Source organism: Coregonus lavaretus, assembly GCF_964263955.1.
Source record: "Coregonus lavaretus genome assembly, chromosome: 7".
NCBI lineage: Eukaryota > Metazoa > Chordata > Actinopteri > Salmoniformes > Salmonidae > Coregonus > Coregonus lavaretus.
Window position 1 is genome coordinate 50,037,988 of NC_139994.1, and position 19,248 is coordinate 50,057,235.

Here is a 19,248-nt window from a genome sequence, read left to right on the forward strand (position 1 = left end):
ATGCTTATGCATGAGTGTAAAAAAACTGTGTGTGTGTGTGTGTGTGTGATTGAGTGATTGTGTGTGTTTCTCTGTTTGTGTATTTTCATGAATCGTGTGTGTGTGTGAATTTGTGTGTCCCTCTACCTGTGAGGTGGCCCCAGGGGCTTCCTGGCGTAGCACCACCTGCACCCTGAAGAGGGGGTTGGGGGAGGTCTTGCTGTCTCCGTTGATGGCCTTGGACAGCTCCTGTAGGGACCACTTGACGTTGAGACGGAGAGCCTCCTCCACCATGCTGTCCATCTTCTCTGTGTACACAACCCAGTGCTGCTGGACCTGAGACACACACACAAGCACCACACACACACACACACACGCGCGCGCGCAAGCACACAAATCCCCACATACACACACCTACTATTATCTGTCCATCATGAATTCACTCAACCACTTAATCTCATCTATTGGTAATTTGTTCCACAGGTGAAGTTCTAAATGAAGTGATTTTCTAGATGGACAGTTTTCATTTTCAAAAATGAAATTACCCCATAATATTATCTTGCTAGCCACTTTGTGAGTACAAATCAAATCACAGAAGGTTACCATATACACTGCTCAAAAAAATAAAGGGAACACTTAAACAACACAATGTAACTCCAAGTCAATCACACTTCTGTGAAATCAAACTGTCCACTTAGGAAGCAACACTGATTGACAATAAATTTCACATGCTGTTGTGCAAATGGAATAGACAACAGGTGGAAATTATAGGCAATTAGCAAGACACCCCCAATAAAGGAGTGGTTCTGCAGGTGGTGACCACAGACCACTTCTCAGTTCCTATGCTTGCTGGCTGATGTTTTGGTCACTTTTGAATGCTGGCGGTGCTTTCACTCTAGTGGTAGCATGAGACGGAGTCTACAACCCACACAAGTGGCTCAGGTAGTGCAGCTCATCCAGGATGGCACATCAATGCGAGCTGTGGCAAGAAGGTTTGCTGTGTCTGTCAGCGTAGTGTCCAGAGCATGGAGGCGCTACCAGGAGACAGGCCAGTACATCAGGAGACATGGAGGAGGCCGTAGGAGGGCAACAACCCAGCAGCAGGACCGCTACCTCCGCCTTTGTGCAAGGAGGAGCAGGAGGAGCACTGCCAGAGTCCTGCAAAATGACCTCCAGCAGGCCACAAATGTGCATGTGTCTGCTCAAACGGTCAGAAACAGACTCCATGAGGGTGGTATGAGGGCCCGACGTCCACAGGTGGGGATTGGGCTTACAGCCCAACACCGTGCAGGACGTTTGGCATTTGCCAGAGAACACCAAGTTTGGCAAATTCGCCACTGGCGCCCTGTGCTCTTCACAGATGAAAGCAGGTTCACACTGAGCACATGTGACAGACGTGACAGAGTCTGGAAGGCAGGTATCTTAGTGGTTAAGAGCGTAGTGCCAGTAACCGAAAGGTCGCTGGTTCTAATCCCTGAGCCGACTAGATGAAAAATCTGTCGATGTGCCCTTGAGCAAGGCACTTAACCCTAATTGCTCCTGTAAGTCGTTCTGGATAGGAGCGTCTGCTAAATGACTAAAAATTTAAATGTAAAATGTCTGGAGACGCCGTGGAGAACGTTCTGCTGCCTGCAACATCCTCTAGCATGACCGGTTTGGCGGTGGGTCAGTCATGGTGTGTGGTGGCATTTCTTTGGGGGGCCGCACAGCCCTCCATGTGCTCGCCAGAGGTAGCCTGACTGCCATTAGGTACCTCAGACCCCTTGTGAGACCATATGCTGGTGCGGTTGGCCCTGGGTTCCTCCTAATGCAAGACAATGCTAGACCTCATGTGGCTGGAGTGTGTCAGCAGTTCCTGCAAGAGGAAGGCATTGATGCTATGGACTGGCCCGCCCATTCCCCAGACCTGAATCCAATTGAGCACATCTGGGACATCATGTCTCGCTCCATCCACCAACGCCACGTTGCACCACAGACTGTCCAGGAGTTGGCGGATGCTTTAGTCCAGGTCTGGGAGGAGATCCCTCAGGAGACCATCCGCCACCTCATCAGGAGCATGCCCAGGCGTTGTAGGGAGGTTATACAGGCACGTGGAGGCCACACACACTACTGAGCCTCATTCTGACTTGTTTTAAAGACATTACATCAAAGTTGGATAAGCCTGTAGTGTGGTTTTCCACTTTAATTTTGAGGGTGACTCCAAATCCAGACCTCCATGGGTTGATACATTTGATTTCCATTGATAATTTTTGTGTGATTTTGTTGTCAGCACATTCAACTATGTAAAGAAAAAAGTATTTAATAAGATTATTTCATTCATTCAGATCTAGGATGTGTTATTTTAGTGTTCCCTTAATTTTTCTGAGCAGTGTATTTTTTGACAGGGGGTGCAGGCTTTTTTTTGCCTGATTGAGATGTTTCTGCTTATAATTTCAGTAGGCTATCTGTTAGTCAACTTGTCTATAATTAGATACATGCAGCTTCTCTTCTGTCATTATATGACAGAAGAAAAAAACCAAAAAAAAACCCCAAAAACCCCCCCAAAAATTGAAAGATTTTCTGACTGGTATTAGGGAAATAGAAAGCTGTGAAAACAACCCAACATGTTTCTGATAAGATTTCAGTTCTGCTTGGATGCATATTTTATGTGGTTGAAATACAATCAGCTTTTATGACGCTGATAGCACCTCTACAGACAGTATCTAACTGTGCATTTGAATTCTCTCTAGATGCTGAAAGAATTCAATCATACTTCTCCACTCCTGTTCCCGAGTCAAAATGTGGTCTATATTTGGTGTATAATTTTACTGCAAGAAATGCTTAATTCTGCAGGAGTTAATATTAAGGCTATGTGAGAGGTTATAGACCTACAGTCAGTGTCCAGATTGCAGTTTCCATTTAACCCATCTGAACAGTAGGCTACAGTTCCCTTGACGTGCCATAGGCCTATTTGAAGTCCCTGTCTTGCGACTGTCGAATTTGTATAGCGCCTCACAATCATCACACGTAACATAGCCGGCACTGCTATCATCCTCTTTTACCACTTCACCAAATCTTTCCCAAACATCTTTATTTTGAACTCTTCATTTCACAGCTTTTCTCTTATTGAATTAAACTCTGACATTGTCCTTTTTGCCTCCGTGGATCGATGTTAACTTTTTCTGCCCGTTCCCAAAAGCATTTGGCGATTGGCTGTAGGCTATTTAGAGTGCGTACAGTTAGGCCCTAAACCTTAAGCTTACGCACTAATGCCAGATAGCCTAAAATAATGAAAGAAAAACCTCAATGTAGCCTATAGATATAAACTGCACATGAATGATACATTTATTTAAAAAAATAAGTATTGTTTTCTCTTTATTCAACCCGCCCTTCCCCCACACAATATTTAATGACCCTTAACCCGCCAGCCCCGCGGATATAACCGCAGAGACTGCGTGCTATGATTCAACCCGCGCGTCACTACACCACACACACCTCTGGTCCGTCTGTGCGGAAGGTCTCGTAGACCCGGGACATGATGGCTACAATGGCCTGGTGTGCTGAGTGGAGCCTCTGAAGCTGGGCTTGCTGGTGGGCCTGCTGGTCCCCCTCAAACTCCAGGTCCCTGTACACTGTCTTCCCATCCACACGCACAAGCAGCAGCTCACTGATCAGACCACACTGACGGGAGATGGCCAGGTTGGCTGCCTTGTACTCATCCACGATGAGCTGGATCTGATAGGGAGGGGAGAGAGGAGAGGAGAGGAGAGGAGAGGAGAGGAGAGGAGAGGAGAGGAGAGGAGAGGAGAGGAGAGGAGAGGGGAGGGGAGGGGAGGGGAGGAGAGGAGAGGAGAGGAGAGGAGAGGAGAGGAGAGGAGAGGAGAGGAGAGGAGAGGAGAGGAGAGGAGAGGAGAGGAGAGGAGAGGAGAGGAGAGGAGAGGAGAGGAGAGGAGAGGAGAGGAGAGGAGAGGAGAGGAGAGGAGAGGAGAGGAGAGGAGAGGAGAGGAGAGGGGAGGGGAGGGGAGGGGAGGAGAGGAGAGGAGAGGAGAGGAGAGGAGAGGAGAGGAGAGGAGAGGAGAGGAGAGGAGAGGAGAGGAGAGGAGAGGAGAGGAGAGGAGAGGAGAGGAGAGGAGAGGAGAGGGGAGGGGAGGGGAGAGGAGAGGAGAGGAGAGGAGAGGAGAGGAGAGGAGAGGAGAGGAGAGGAGAGGAGAGGAGAGGAGAGGAGAGGAGAGGAGAGGAGAGGAGAGGAGAGGAGAGGAGAGGAGAGGAGAGGAGAGGAGAGGGAGGAGAGGAGAGGAGAGGAGAGGAAGAGGAATAGAACCAAATTGGGAAAGTTGGATGAATATAGAACACATGGTACTTTCCCAGCAGTGTTCCTTTCCAACCCCCTCCAATCCCCCTTCACTTCTAGGATCGAAGCAGGCGAGCTCATTACATAGAAACCACGCTCTACCATCTCCATCATCACTAACTCTTCTGGTTTGAATTACCAGAGACAGGTCTTATCATGACAGCATCAGGCCATAGCCATCCAGAACAGAACATACATCCAACAGTTTCCTATTCAATTTGTGGAAGAGAGAAGAGGAGGGGAGCTGCAGAGATGACTAGCTCTCTCATATTGCCTCGGCAGCCGGACCTAATTCATATGGAGAGTAATCCGGCTCGCACTCAGAATTCCAGATCCTAGCTCCGATCTCCAGATTTTACGGCTTTCATGGGGATAAGGCCTGCCGCACAGAATAATCCTCTGAGAGCGAGAGAAGAGGAGTTGGGGGGGAAGAGAGGTAGAGAGGGAGTGGGTGGGGGGAGAGAGGGAAAAATAGGGATGGTGGGGGCTGTTCTGAGTCAGTTCAGATCTCTCTTCCTCTCGCTCGCTCTCTCTCTCACACCCTCCCTCCCCATCTACCTACCTACAACACGGAAGACAGCGCTCACTGAGCTTTTGACTTTGGGCTCGACAGATCTTGACATTGGCTTGACGCAAACTTGATCTTAAACCCCTTGAGAAAGAGGGGAGAGAGGGGAGAGGGGTGCGGTGCGGTGGCATGAATCCTTGCCAATGAGTGTTAGTGTTCATTACACATACTGCTGCTGCTCAACCTGTCTGAAGACTGAGCCCCCATAACGTCTCTCTGGAAGCCAAGGTATTCATTATTATACTGTAGCGCTGTAGCATCGTAGCGTAGCTTAGCATCGAAGCATCCAATGCAATGTTGGCAAGGCATTCATTATTATACTGAACCACTGTAGCATCGTAGCGTAATTTAGCATCCAATACAATGTAACTCCATAACGTTGGCAAAGCATTCATTATACTACAGCTAGTATTTTAGCATTACACCCCTAGCCTAGCCTGGTCCCAGGTCTGTTTGTGCTGTCTTGACAATTCCTACGGTCATTGCTGTTGGCAAGACAGAACAAACTGATCTGAAACCAGACTATTCACTGCAACTCTCCTGTGTCCTGTGTCTCTTACTATACAATTACCCATGAATCATACAACCTCCCCCTGCTTTATAATGCAGCCTTATATGGCATTGGAATGGAATAAAAATGAAATGCAGGAGGATTATGTGTATTTATAATCTATCCCCCTCTCCACCTTCCCGTCTATCCCTGCCCTCCTTCTCTTCCCTCTAGAGATCATTTGATGCCGGTAGTTGAGGAGAATAGAAGCCCTCTGCGTCCATCACACACACACACACACACACACACACACACACACACACACACACACACACACACACACACACACACACACACACACACACACACACACACACACACAGTCCATCATACACAGCCCTCTGTGCATTGGATCCAACAGTAATGTCTCATAACACTCCATGCATCCTGGCTTAAATTGAACTGCGGCCAGCCTGGCTGGGTGTGTGTGTGTGTGTGTGTGTGTGTGTGTGTGTCTGCTGTTTTCTGCTAGCGGCTGAATTCTGCTGAATTTGTTTCCAAGATTCAGATGTTTTTATTGGTCTAGAAAATGCTGACCGCAGAAGGATGACAACGGGATACAGTGTGTGCTGTGTGTGTGTGTGTTCGTGCGTGCGTGCGAGTGTGATGGAGGTGGTTTGTAAAAGCAGGGAGCCAAATGAACCCATATCCTGTTGCTGTACTATAGCTACAGGGGTTACAGCTTCATATCTAAACCCTGGGCCCAGGAGCACAGCGCAGTAGTAAGGTCAGGTCACATATAATACTGACTAACTGTAAAATACTGATTTACATAATACTGACTTACTGTAAAATACTGACTTACATAATACTGACTTACTGTAAAATACTTATATTTTCTCTAACCACTACTGTACTTCAGCTTACTGTCTATCAGTGCAGTGAAGTGTTCTTCTAACCCAATGGCTACCAACCCTGGTCCTAGACAGCATCAGATGTATGCAGGTTTTTGTTCCAGCCAAACATGATAAAGCTTGATTCAACTAGCCTATTCAAGGTTATAATGCAACAAAATGACTAGAAAAATCCTACAGCACAACTTCTCTTTCTATCTCAAGGTTGGTGACCAATACTCTACAATCTTTCTATAATCTATGAGTCAGTGTGTGTTTTATTATTGTGTGTCCTGACCTTGCTGGCGTGCAGCCTGCAGTCTTTGATGAAGAAGTTGGATGCTCCTTTAGAGGACCAGAGCAGCTTGGAGAGACCCGGCTGGATCTTCTTGTCCAGGAAACGGATACGCTCCCGGAACAGACCCAGCTCTTCAGCAGACAGCGCAGCGATGATCCTGACACACACACACACACACACACACACACACACACACACACACACACACACACACACACACACACACACACACACACACACACACATATACACACATAAATACAGTATAGACACACACAGGACACACACACAGACCAAACATGAGTGTTTATATAAACACATGATAATATTGGTGGTATTTTCTTCAATTCATTTCCTGCACTGTATTGTTTAACAGAAATAGCCTGGGACACTAAATACTGTATTACAGTAGGATGTCCAATCAAAAAAGCATATTTTGACCAATGGGTAAAACAATGTTAAATTGTGTAGATACTCCTCTAAGAAAACCAATGGTCTAAATCTCATGTCTCTTATTAGGGGACTAAATCTAGGGAGTATAGAGAAAAAATGGTCAAAAATCTGGAAAATAGCAGCTACTGTAGGCTGGATGCTGTGTCAGCTAGACTGGATGCTGTGTCAGCTAGACTGGATGCTGTGCCAGATAGGCTAGATGCTGTGTCAGCTAGACTGGATGCTGTGTCAGCTAGGCTGGATGCTGTGTCAACTAGGCTGGATGCTGTGTCAGCTAGACTGGATGCTGTGTCAGTTAGGCTGGATGCTGTGTCAGCTAGACTGGATGCTGTGTCAGCTAGACTGGATGCTGTGTCAGCTAGGATGGATGCTGTGTCAGCTAGACTGGATGCTGTGTCAGCTAGACTGGATGCTGTGTCAGCTAGGCTGGATGCTGTGTCAGCTAGACTGGATGCTGTGTCAGCTAGACTGGATGCTGTGTCAGTTAGGCTGGTTGCTGTGTCAGCTAGGCTGGATGCTGTGTCAGTTAGGCTGGTTGCTGTGTCAGCTAGACTGGATGCTGTGTCAGCTAGACTGGATGCTGTGTCAGCTAGGCTGGATGCTGTGTCAGCTAGGCTGGATGCTGTGTCAGTTAGGCTGGTTGCTGTGTCAGCTAGACTGGATGCTGTGTCAGCTAGACTGGATGCTGTGTGAGAGTTAAGGCTACTTGACAGGCTCACCATTGAACTTGTGATCTTTCTTCTCGAATCCAGAGGACATAAAACAATATAGAGGTAAGATAGATATCGATTTTGAGACATGACATGTAGTATTTTCATATTTTAGTATACGCTTTTCATATCAATCCGAAATTCCTGTTCTTGTTGGAAGATTTCTCACAAAAACAAGTGTATCTCTTGTGAAATGTCAATGGACCACTGATCGTACTGTAAGTTTTAAAAATAAAATCGTTTTACATATAATTCAGTTAGACTTTTTGCGACCCGCAGAAACAAATTTGCAGATGAGTACAACATGTAAAATCCTCGAAAGTCGCTGCGAGAAAGCGCAACGCTCTGTCAACAGAGCTCGGTGTTTATTATCGGATTTATTACGTTACGAAATCCAACTTTTCGGAAATAATATCAATGATATGTTAGTGAAAGACCCCACTGAACAATTCAGAACATGAAGAATCATATTTGTCTTGGTAAAATGTATTTTATAACATAATTAAGTCAAATGTCATCACCAAAGCTTGTTTTCATCCACTCTGGGCAGAGTGGGTAGACAACCTAGTTACAGGGAAATATATAAACACTAACACACAGCTAGCCAGGCATTCGTTTGTTGATGCAGTATGCACACACTTGACCTACAGCTAGGCCTCTTCTCACAGTAAGTTGTGAGCATTGTGCTATGCATGGCCTGCCACGTGCTAATTCACATCCACTCTGAGTGTGCTTCAATCTGAAGTGTTGTGTGCGCTGAGTTTCGCAGTGTGTGTGTGTGTGTGCGTGTGTGTGTTCAGTTTTAAGCAGTGTTGGGTGTGCTGAGCTTTGCAGGGTCCCAGGCACTGAGGCTTACAGTCTAATTTGCCTCATACTGAGTAAGGATGTGAGAGACATAGGTGTAGTGTGTGTGTGTGTGTGTGTGTGTGTGTGTGTGTGTGTGTGTGTGTGTGTGTGTGTGTGTGTGTGTGTGTGTGTGTATATGCCTGTGTGCACGCGTGTGTGCACGCGAATGCAAGTGTGTGTGCGTACATGTATGTGTGTGTGTGCCTGTGTGTGTGTGTCTACGTGCATGCGTGTGTGTGTCTGTACCGGTTGTAGTCTCGTACCACCAGCAGTACACTCTCCCTCATGCTGCGGAGTTCCTCTTTCCTCTGGTAGACGTCAGAGACGTAGTGGGGGATCTCAAACAGCAGACGCTCCCAGTAGTGGATCTCATTGAACATCTTCAGCAGGTTCCTACACACAACAAGGACAGGGAGTGTTCACAGTCTCCCAGAGGACGGATGCTGCAGCGTCACAACAGAGGTATGATACAGAAGGTGTTTGTGTAAACGGGAGTGTGGGGGTGAGAGTGAGAGCATGTCTCTGTCTAAATAAGAGTGAAATCTGCATGGCTTTATGTCAGTAGGGCGTGGGAGAGCGAGAATGTGCTGCGACGCGTCCTCTAACCGTCTGTCCGCGTTTGTGAAAACTCTCCTAACATAATCAGTCTCCTCCATCCTCAGAGTGTGTGTGTGTGTCCTCCGGTATAAACCCACTTGTCGACGTTGATGTCCAGCATGCCCTGTTTCTCCTTGCAGCGCACCATGAGGGGCTGGTCCAGTCTCTTGAGACTCTGTCTGTCCAGAGACTGACTCCACTCAGAGAAGATCCTCCTGACCAACTCATCCAGGGTCTGGACCAGCTGGCTGTATGCTAGACGCACCTCCTCTCCACTGCCGATCTGGGGCAGGAAGTGGGCACGCTGTACCACCTACGGAAGGGGACAGAGGGGGGAGAGGTTAACATAACACGGGGGGGGGGCAGTGGAGGTTGCAATACAATAGAACACTGCCTCACCTAACACAGACGGAGAAGTACTGATCATATGATCTCAGCAGGGACAATTCATTTGATTGCTGCTAAAACCACCTACAAGGTCATTCAACAAGAGTTTAAAACAAGAAGCAACATTGCAACACATGACATACAGATGAGCTAAGAAAGGCATATAGTAACTTGTATCAAAACGGACCTTAAATGAACCAAAACACTGTGGACCGGAAGGGTCTCCAATGTTTACAGGATGCTGTTGCTAAGGAATAGTGTTTCTGTTGTATATTCTGTATCCTTGAACACTCACTACCACTTACTTGATGGAGACATTTTTTATAAAAACTGAGAGCTTATTCAATTCATATCTGTGTAGAATTAATGTTCTCCCTTGATCTTAATTATGGTGCCTAATGTTTCCGGAAAGATGAATTTAAACAAGAGAGCTGTTCCTTCCAGCCATATGCTCTGTGTAAGCAACGAGACCAGGCAGACACAGTGTTTAAAACAACACACAGATGCCAAGGCCATGTCTGGGCCCCTATCCATCTGATCTAGGATCAGTTTGGCCTTTCAGATAATAAGATTACATGGACAGTGTGGGAGGACCTGATCCTAGATCGGCTTTATGAATCTGGGCCCTGGACTCAATGGACTGGCCCACTGCCATGATAGGCCTTTGGATGGGTGGCTTGGCCTGCTCTCTCCTAACTGGCTGATACTCCCCATAGAGTATTATAGAGAACTGGAGCCTGGCTTCATTAGGTTCCGAGGATGGCTTTGGCCTGCTATAACCCCTGTCTCCCCTATACAGTACTTTGGCCTGCTATAACCCCTGTCTCCCCTATACAGTACTTTGGCCTGCTATAACCCCTGTCTCCCCTATACAGTACTTTGGCCTGCTATAACCCCTGTCTCCCCTATACAGTACTTTGGCCTGCTATAACCCCTGTCTCCCCTATACAGTACTTTGGCCTGCTATAACCCGTCTCCCCTATTCAGTACTTTGTCCTGCTATAACCCCCGTCTCCCCTATACAGTACTTTGGCCTGCTATAACCCCTGTCTCCCCTATACAGTACTTTGGCCTGCTATAACCCCTGTCTCCCCTATACAGTACTTTGGCCTGCTATAACCCCTGTCTCCCCTATACAGTACTTTGGCCTGCTATAACCCCTGTCTCCCCTATACAGTACTTTGGCCTGCTATAACCCCTGTCTCCCCTATACAGTACTTTGGCCTGCTATAACCCCTGTCTCCCCTATACAGTACTTTGTCCTGCTATAACCCCTGTCTCCCCTATACAGTACTTTGGCCTGCTATAACCCCTGTCTCCCCTATACAGTACTTTGGCCTGCTATAACCCCTGTATCCCCTATACAGTACTTTGGCCTGCTATAACCCCTGTCTCCCCTATACAGTACTTTGGCCTGCTATAACCCCTGTCTCCCCTATACAGTACTTTGGCCTGCTATAACCCCTGTCTCCCCTATACAGTACTTTGGCCTGCTATAACCCCTGTCTCCCCTATACAGTACTTTGGCCTGCTATAACCCCTGTCTCCCCTATACAGTACTTTGGCCTGCTATAACCCCTGTCTCCCCTATACAGTACTTTGTCCTGCTATAACCCCTGTCTCCCCTATACAGTACTTTGTCCTGCTATAACCCCTGTCTCCCCTATACAGTACTTTGGCCTGCTATAACCCCTGTCTCCCCTATACAGTACTTTGGCCTGCTATAACCCCTGTCTCCCCTATACAGTACTTTGGCCTGCTATAACCCCTGTCTCCCCTATACAGTACTTTGGCCTGCTATAACCCCTGTCTCCCCTATACAGTACTTTGGCCTGCTATAACCCCTGTCTCCCCTATACAGTACTTTGGCCTGCTATAACCCGTCTCCCCTATACAGTACTTTGGCCTGCTATAACCCGTCTCCCCTATACAGTACTTTGGCCTGCTATAACCCGTCTCCCCTATACAGTACTTTGGCCTGCTATAACCCCTGTCTCCCCTATACAGTATCTCTTCTCTGTGGGTTTACCAACATTGGGCTTCCTTCCAATGTAACATCACTGTCATTGAACGTGATCCTTTTCACCTCCAAAGGCCTAAAGGTGGGCTTGACCTATGGCCTCAAAGTTCAAATTAAGTTCAATAAAACAAATATCTTAATGATCAACCCTCTCAATGACGGTGTATACTGTAACCATGAGTAGTCTCTGGCCCTGCCCCTCCTCTCACCTCCATAGGTCTCTCTATGCGTCTGCGCAGGGCTCTAACCCAGTGGGCCTGTCCAGCGTGGAGGGGCATGTGGGCGGGGGTGTGGAACACCTTTTTACTCAGCTCCTTGTTGACCAGGTTGAGTTCCTTATTGAAGAGACCATAGACAGCTACTGTCTTCCTGTCTATGGTCCTCTTGATGGCCTGGAGAGAGGGGGGGAGGGAGGGGAGAGAGAGAGAGAGAGAGAGAGAGAGAGAGAGAGAGAGAGAGAGAGAGAGAGAGAGAGAGAGAGAGAGAGAGAGAGAGAGAGAGAGAGAGAGAGAGAGAGAGAGAGAGAGAGAGAGAGAGAGAGAGAGAGAGAGAGAGAGAGAGAGAGAGAGAGAGAGAGAGACATTGAGGAGAGAGAGAGAGAGAGAGAGACATTGAGGGAGAGAGAGAGAGAAAGAGAGAGAGAGAGAGAGAGAGAGAGAGAGACATCGAGGGAGAGAGAGAGAAAGAGAGAGAGACAGAGAGAGAGAGAGAGAGAGAAAGAGAGAGAGAGAGAGAGAGAGAGCGAGAGAGAGAGAGAGAGAGAGAGAGAGAGAGAGAGAGAGAGAGAGAGAGAGAGAGAGAGAGAGAGAGAGAGAGAGAGAGAGAGAGAGAGCGAGAGACAGCGGGGCAGAGAGAGACTGTATTTACTCTACAGTGTTTATCTCTGTTATGAAATGGCTCCCAGATAGTACATAAAGTAGTTTGAGCGTGAGAAAGTCCTTTACCACGCATGCACACATACACCCTAAGCTTTAAAAGGCACTAGAGGATGAATAATCTACAGAGGCCTTGCTATTGTTGAAAAATGCTATTCCCCAAGCATTAGTGATAGAATGGCCCATTTAGGAAACAGAAATAGGCTTCTGTACAGGCCAGCCGTATCGAAACACAAAGATGTCCGGCCATGTAAAGTGTATATGGTTTTACTGTGTGGTTAATAAAAGTAGTGTTGTGTGTGTGGAAGTAAACTGGCATTTGAATGCAGGTGTGTGTGTGTGTGTGTGTGTGTGTGTGTGTGTGTGTGTGTGTGGTGTACCTCGCGGGCAGACAGGTGCTGGAAGACATCTAGCAGTTGAGCTCCCTCCTCCACGGTGTTGACCGTCTCAAACGCTGTGCTGATCAGGTTCTGCATCATCACCTCCAGATCCTTCACCCCCGCACGGAACCTACACACACATACAGACATGCAGACACACACACGAGCACACACACATTAAAACATGTACAGACACACATGATTGATGCTTTGGTGAAATCGTGACCACATGGATCAAACAGTTTCTCACACATGTAAGCGAAAACTCTCTCTCACACACACACCCCGACACACACACCCACACCACAGGGTGTAGGCTAGTATTGATTGGACCAATAGTAATGTGCTGAGTGGCTTTGAAACAGCTGCCCCTGACACAAGCCCAGCTGTCTTGGCAACAACATTACGACCCCACGACCTCCAGCGACCCCCATCCATCATCCACATCAAACACACACCAGCCCCCTGGCCAGACCCTGTTCCCAACACCCCCGCTACCCTGAAGAAGGGGTGTGGAGGGGTGGCGGCGGGGGGGATAGTCCCTTGAGGATCAGGTCACACATCCACGTAAGCATGCACAGAAACATACACACACCCCCACACACACACCCCCACACACACACCCTCCCACTTCCTCCCCCCCCACCTCGTCCTACTCTAATCATGTTATTCAGATGAGGTGTTCAATAGGCTGCTGTCACCAGAACTCTGAATGACAATAAGGGGCATTGCTGTATAACCCTGTATAGGCCTGGCCCACAGGGGCCTCTTCACTCATAGATAGGCTATGTCCCAAATGGCACCCTATTCTATAGTGCACAACATGTGAGCTTCTTGTCAAAAGTAGTGCACTCTATATAGGTAATAGGGTGTAATTTGGGACACAGTGATAGTCACTGCAGCACTCATCTAAAAGACAGTCAGACACATACTAACTATGTATCAATGCTGAGTCAGAGAGGTGGTGGTGGGTACTGTCCAAGGTCCAGACTAGCATTGATCCAACTCCTACACCATCAAGCTGCTGACATAATGTCAGTATTAGTCGAAGTTTGGAATTAGTGTGTGGCAAAAGACATAGCTATACAGACACAGCTATAATGTTAAAGTGTATAGGCCAGGGTTTCCGTTAGGAAAATGTGGCGAGGATAATTGACTGGCAGCATTTTAATTTAATGGACATTTGAGAAATTTCCCGGACCCATATGTATTGGGGGCGGAACCTGATTAGGGCGTCCACCAACGGTGCTCAGAATGACAGAAATAACTTTTTGATTATGGTAATTCATCTTAACAGAACATGCAACTCGAGGATGCAACGCCGTGCGTCCTTCTGCCCAAATTCCAATGCGCACTTTGAAGATGTTAGAATAACAGTCCACATTGACTTTTCCTCAGCCAACAAGATGAGTAACAAACAGCAAAATCACTAGCCTATGTCAATCTACTATCCCCATAGTAGAAAAGTTAACATATTCTATTGGTCAGCTTGTCGTCCTGTGCGAGAAAGAAACAGCCAAATCCAAACAGACTCTGGGACAGTTGTGGGACAATAGATACCAAAGTCATACAACCGGTAGGCCTAGGGTACATAAAAAAAACTTTCAACAGCAATGAGGTTGATGCAACAGATGAGAACGTTTAGCTTAAAATGTTGATAAACGATTATTTCTTCACATTAAAAGCACAGCAATGCGCACAAGGCCGTACGCTACGTGCAAATGTTCGTTCCATAATGCAATTATCGGGAAAACACTTGTCAAATGTGCACTGCACATGCTAGCAGTTTCATGTGACAGAGATGAAAATATCCGGTAGAAATTTAGAAAGAGGGGAGATCTTAAGATGCATCAACTAGCATGGGTTGCTAATATGACTAGGATTGTACCTTTGGCTACTGGACAATGAAAAAACCAATAGAACATGAGAGAAATAGGGTACTGGTTTCAATGGCATATGGAAGTCTTTATAAAATAATTGCCTCCACGGATATGGTCAGATTTTGGCTAGGCTACTTTGAAGCAAGGTAAGACATGCCTCATAATATGTAGTAAAACGTTCAGGTTTCAAACAATGAAGTAGGCTATATGTTTTCAAAATGAAAAAATATGAAACGTTGATGCGCATTCAGACTGAGTGACAGCCAACTTGGCTGCCCGCTTCAAGTTAAGGACACACGCACAGACGCCCCTCTGCGCGCTGCTCATAATCTGCAGCTTTTTTGCAGTGAGAATGTGCAGGGAGGTATTTAGCCAACATCTACTAAGTCATATTAAAACACTTCAGCTCAAACATAGGCTCTGTATCAGTATGCTGTGCGCGTGTGATAAGATACAGTTGAAGTCGGAAGTTTACATACACTTAGGTTGGAGTCATTAAACTCGTTTTTCAACCACTCCACAAATGTCTTGTTAACAAACTATAGTTTTGGCAAATCGGTTAGGACATCTACTTTGTGCATGACACAAGTAATTTTTCCAACAATTGTTTACAGACAGATTATTTCACTTATAATTCACTGTATCACAATTCCAGTGGGTCAGAAGTTTACATACACTAAGTTGACTGTGCCTTTAAACAGCTTGGGAAATTCCAGAAAATAATGTCATGGCTTTAGAAGCTTCTGATAGGCTAATTGACATAATTTGAGTCAATTGGAGGTGTACCTGTGGATGTATTTCAAGGACTACCTTCAAACACAGTGCCTCTTTGCTTGACATCATGGGAAAATGAAAAGAAATCAGCCAAGACCTCAGAATTTTTTTTGTAGACCTCCACAAGTCTGGTTCATCCTTGGGAGCAATTTACAAATGCCTGAAGGTACCACGTTCATCTGTACAAACAATAGTACATTTACATTTTAGTCATTCATACCGCTCAGGAAGGAGACGTATTCTGTCTCCTAGAGATGAACGTACTTTTTGGAGAAATGTCCTCTGGTCTGATGAAACAAAAATAGAACAGTTTGGCCATAATGACCATCGTTATGTTTGGAGGAAAAAGGGGGATGCTTGCAAGCCGAAGAACGCCCTCCCAAACGTGAAGCACGGGGGTGGCAGCATCATGCTGTGGGGGTGCTTTGCTGCAGGAGGGACTGGTGCACTTCACAAAATAGATGGCATCATGAGGAAGGAAAATTATGTGGATATATTGAAGCAACATCTCAAGACATCAGTCAGGAAGTTAAAGCTTGGTCGCAAATGGCTCTTCCAAATGGACAATGACCCCAAGCATACTTCCAAAGTTGTGGCAAAATGGCTTAAGGACAACAAAGTCAAGGTATTGGGGTGGCCATCACAAGGCCCCATCACAAGGCTCAATCCTATAGAAAATGTGTGGGCAGAACTGAAAAAGCGTGTGCGAGCAAGGAGGCCTACAAACCTGACTCAGTTACATCAGCTCTGTCAGGAGGAATGGGCCAAAATTCACCCAACTTATTGTGGGAAGCTTGTGGAAGGCTACCCGAAACGTTTGACCCAAGTTAAACAATTTAAAGGCAATGCTACCAAATACTAATTTAGTGTATGTAAACTTCTGGCCCACTGGGAATGTGATGAAAGAAATAAAAGCGGAAATAAATCATTCTCTCTGCTATTACTCTGACATTTCACATTCTTAAAATAAAGTGGTGAACCTTACTGACCTAATACAGGGACGTTTTACTAGGATTAAATGTAAGGAATTGTGAAAAACTGAGTTTAAATGTATTTGACTAAGGTGTATGTAAACTTCCGACTTCAACTGTACATAACGACTAACGAAATTCCACTAATTTAATTCCACTAAATTATGCAAAGTAACCTATAGAACAATAAGCTTGACCAGTCAAATGTATTTACATCGACTGGTAACTCTATCAATTAATAGGCTAAAAAGCATTATTTCGCAATGCGATTTTTTTCTTTCTCCCAGCTTTAAAAAATATATATCGGCCAAAAGCCGGCTATTACCAGCTAATGGAAACCCAGGTATACAGTGCCTTGCAAAAGTATTCATCCCCCTTGCCGTTTACCTATTTTGTTGCATTACAACCTGTAATTTAAATTGATTTTTATTTGGATTTCATGTAATGGACATACACAAAATAGTCCAAATTGGTGAAGTGAAATGAAAAAAAGTACTTATTTAAAAAAATTCTAAAAAATAAATAACGGAAAAGTGGTGCGTGCATATGTATTCACCCCCTTTGCTATGAAGCCCCTAAATAAGATCTGGTGCAACCAAATACCTTCAGAAGTCACATAATTAGTTAAATAAAGTCCACCTGTGTGCAATCTAAGTGTCACATGATCTGTCACATAATCTCAGTATATATACACCTGTTCTGAAAGGCCCCAGAGTCTGCAACACCACTAAGCAAGGGGCACCACCAAGCAAGCGGCACCATGAAGACCAAGGAGCTCTCCAAACAGGTCAGGGACAAAGTTGTGGAGAAGTACAGATCAGGGTTGGGTTATAAAAAAATATCAGAAACTTTGAACATCCCACGGAGCACCATGAAATCCATTATAAAAAAAATGGAAAGAATATGGCACCACAACAAACCTGACAAGAGAGGGCCGCCCACCAAAACTCACGGACTAGGCAAGGAAGGCATTAATCAGAGAGGCAAAGAGACCAAAGATAACCCTGAAGGAGCTGCAAAGCTCCACAGTGGAGATTTGAGTATCTGTCCAAAGGACCACTTTAAGCCGTACACTCCACAGAGCTGGGCTTTACAGAAGAGTGGCCAGAAAAAAGCCATTACTTAAAGAAAAAAAGAAGCAAACACGTTTGGTGTTCGCCAAAAGGCATGTGGGAGACTCCCAAACATTTGAAAGAAGGTACTATGGTCAGATGAGACTAAGATTGAGCTTTTTGGTCATCAAGGAAAACGCTATGTCTGGCACAAACCCAACACCTCTCATCACAACGAGAACACCATCCCCACAGTGAAGCATGGTGGTGGCAGCATCATGCTGTGGGGATGTTTTTCATCGGCAGGGACTGGGAAACTGGTCAGAATTGAAGGAATGATGGATGACGCTAAATACAGGGACATTCTTGAGGGGAACCTGTTTCAGTCTTCCAGCGAGACTGGGACGGAGGTTCACCTTCTAGCAGGACAATGACCCTAAGCATACTGCTAAACACTCGAGTGGTTTAAGGGGAAACATTTAAATGTCTTGGAATGGCCCAGTCAAAGCCCAGACCTCAATCCAATTGAGAATCTGTGGTATGACTTAAAGATTGCTGTATACCATCCAACTTGAAGGAGCTGGAGCAGTTTTGCCTTGAAGAATGAGCAAAAATCCCAGTGGCTAGATGTGCCAAGCTTATAGAGACATACCCCAAGAGACTTGCAGCTGTAATTGCTGCAAAAGGTGGCTCTACAAAGTATTGACTTTGGGAGGGTGAATAGTTATGCACGCTCAAGTTTTCAGATTTTTTGTCTCATTTCTTGTTTGTTTCACAATAAAAATATTTTGCATCTTCAAAGTGGTAGGCATCTTGTGTAAATCAAATGATACAAACAACCCCAAAAAACATGTTAATTCCAGGTTGTAGGGCAACAAAATAAGAAAAATGCCAAGGTGTAGACCTTATAGTGAAACGCTTACTTACAAGCCCTTAACCAATGCAAATAGTCTGGGTAGCAATTTGACCAAAAGTATGTGGACACCTGCTCGTTGAACATCTCATTCCAAAATCATGGCCATTAATATGGAGTTGGTCCCCCCTTTGCTGCTATAACAGCCTCCACTCTTCTGGGAAGGCTTTCCACTAGATGTTGGAACATTGCTGCAGGGACTTCCATTCAGCCACAAGAGCAATAGTGAGGTCGGGCACTGATGTTGACGGCATTGTCATGCTGAAATAGGAAAGGGCCTTCCCCAATCTGTTGCTACAAAGTTAGAAGCACAGAATCTTCTAGAATGTCATTGTATGCTGTAGCGTTAAGATTTCCCTACACTGGAACTAATGGGCCTAGCCTGAACAATGAAAAACAGACCCAGACCATTATTCCTCCTCCACCAAACTTTACAGTTGGCAATATGCATTCAGGCAGGTAGTGTTCTCCTGGCATCCGCCAAACCCAGATTCGTCCACCGGACTGCCATATAGTGAAGCGTGATTCATCACTCCAGAGATTTCCACGTTTGCACTGCTCCAGAGTCCAATGGCGGCGAGCTTTACATCACTCCCGCCGACGCTTGGCATTGCGCATGGTGAGCTTTGGCTTGTGTGTGGCTGCTCGGCAATGGAAACTCATTTCATGATGCTCCCGACAAACAGTGTTGCAACCGAGGACAGACGATTTTTACGCGCTACTTGCTTCAGCACTCGGCGGTTCCATTCTGTGACATTGTGTGGCCTACCACTTCGCGGCTGAGCTGTTGTTGCTCCTAGACGTTTTCACTTCACAATAACAGTACTTACAG

At 46.0% G+C, this 19,248-nt stretch overlaps 1 protein-coding gene across 1 annotated transcript in view; it reads right to left on the minus strand.

The window, feature by feature from the left end:
• dnah2 (dynein, axonemal, heavy chain 2) overlaps positions 1 to 19,248 on the minus strand; it is a gene marked incomplete at its 5' end in the record, with an annotated part of 216,531 nt that overhangs the window by 154,454 nt on the left and 42,829 nt on the right. Inside the window, 7 exons of the mRNA XM_084165815.1 lie at positions 127 to 315; positions 3,454 to 3,693; positions 6,559 to 6,715; positions 8,814 to 8,960; positions 9,263 to 9,477; positions 11,781 to 11,963; positions 12,827 to 12,956. Coding sequence (XP_084021941.1) covers positions 127 to 315; positions 3,454 to 3,693; positions 6,559 to 6,715; positions 8,814 to 8,960; positions 9,263 to 9,477; positions 11,781 to 11,963; positions 12,827 to 12,956 — 1,261 coding nt within the window. The remainder of the gene's footprint in view (positions 1 to 126; positions 316 to 3,453; positions 3,694 to 6,558; positions 6,716 to 8,813; positions 8,961 to 9,262; positions 9,478 to 11,780; positions 11,964 to 12,826; positions 12,957 to 19,248) is intronic.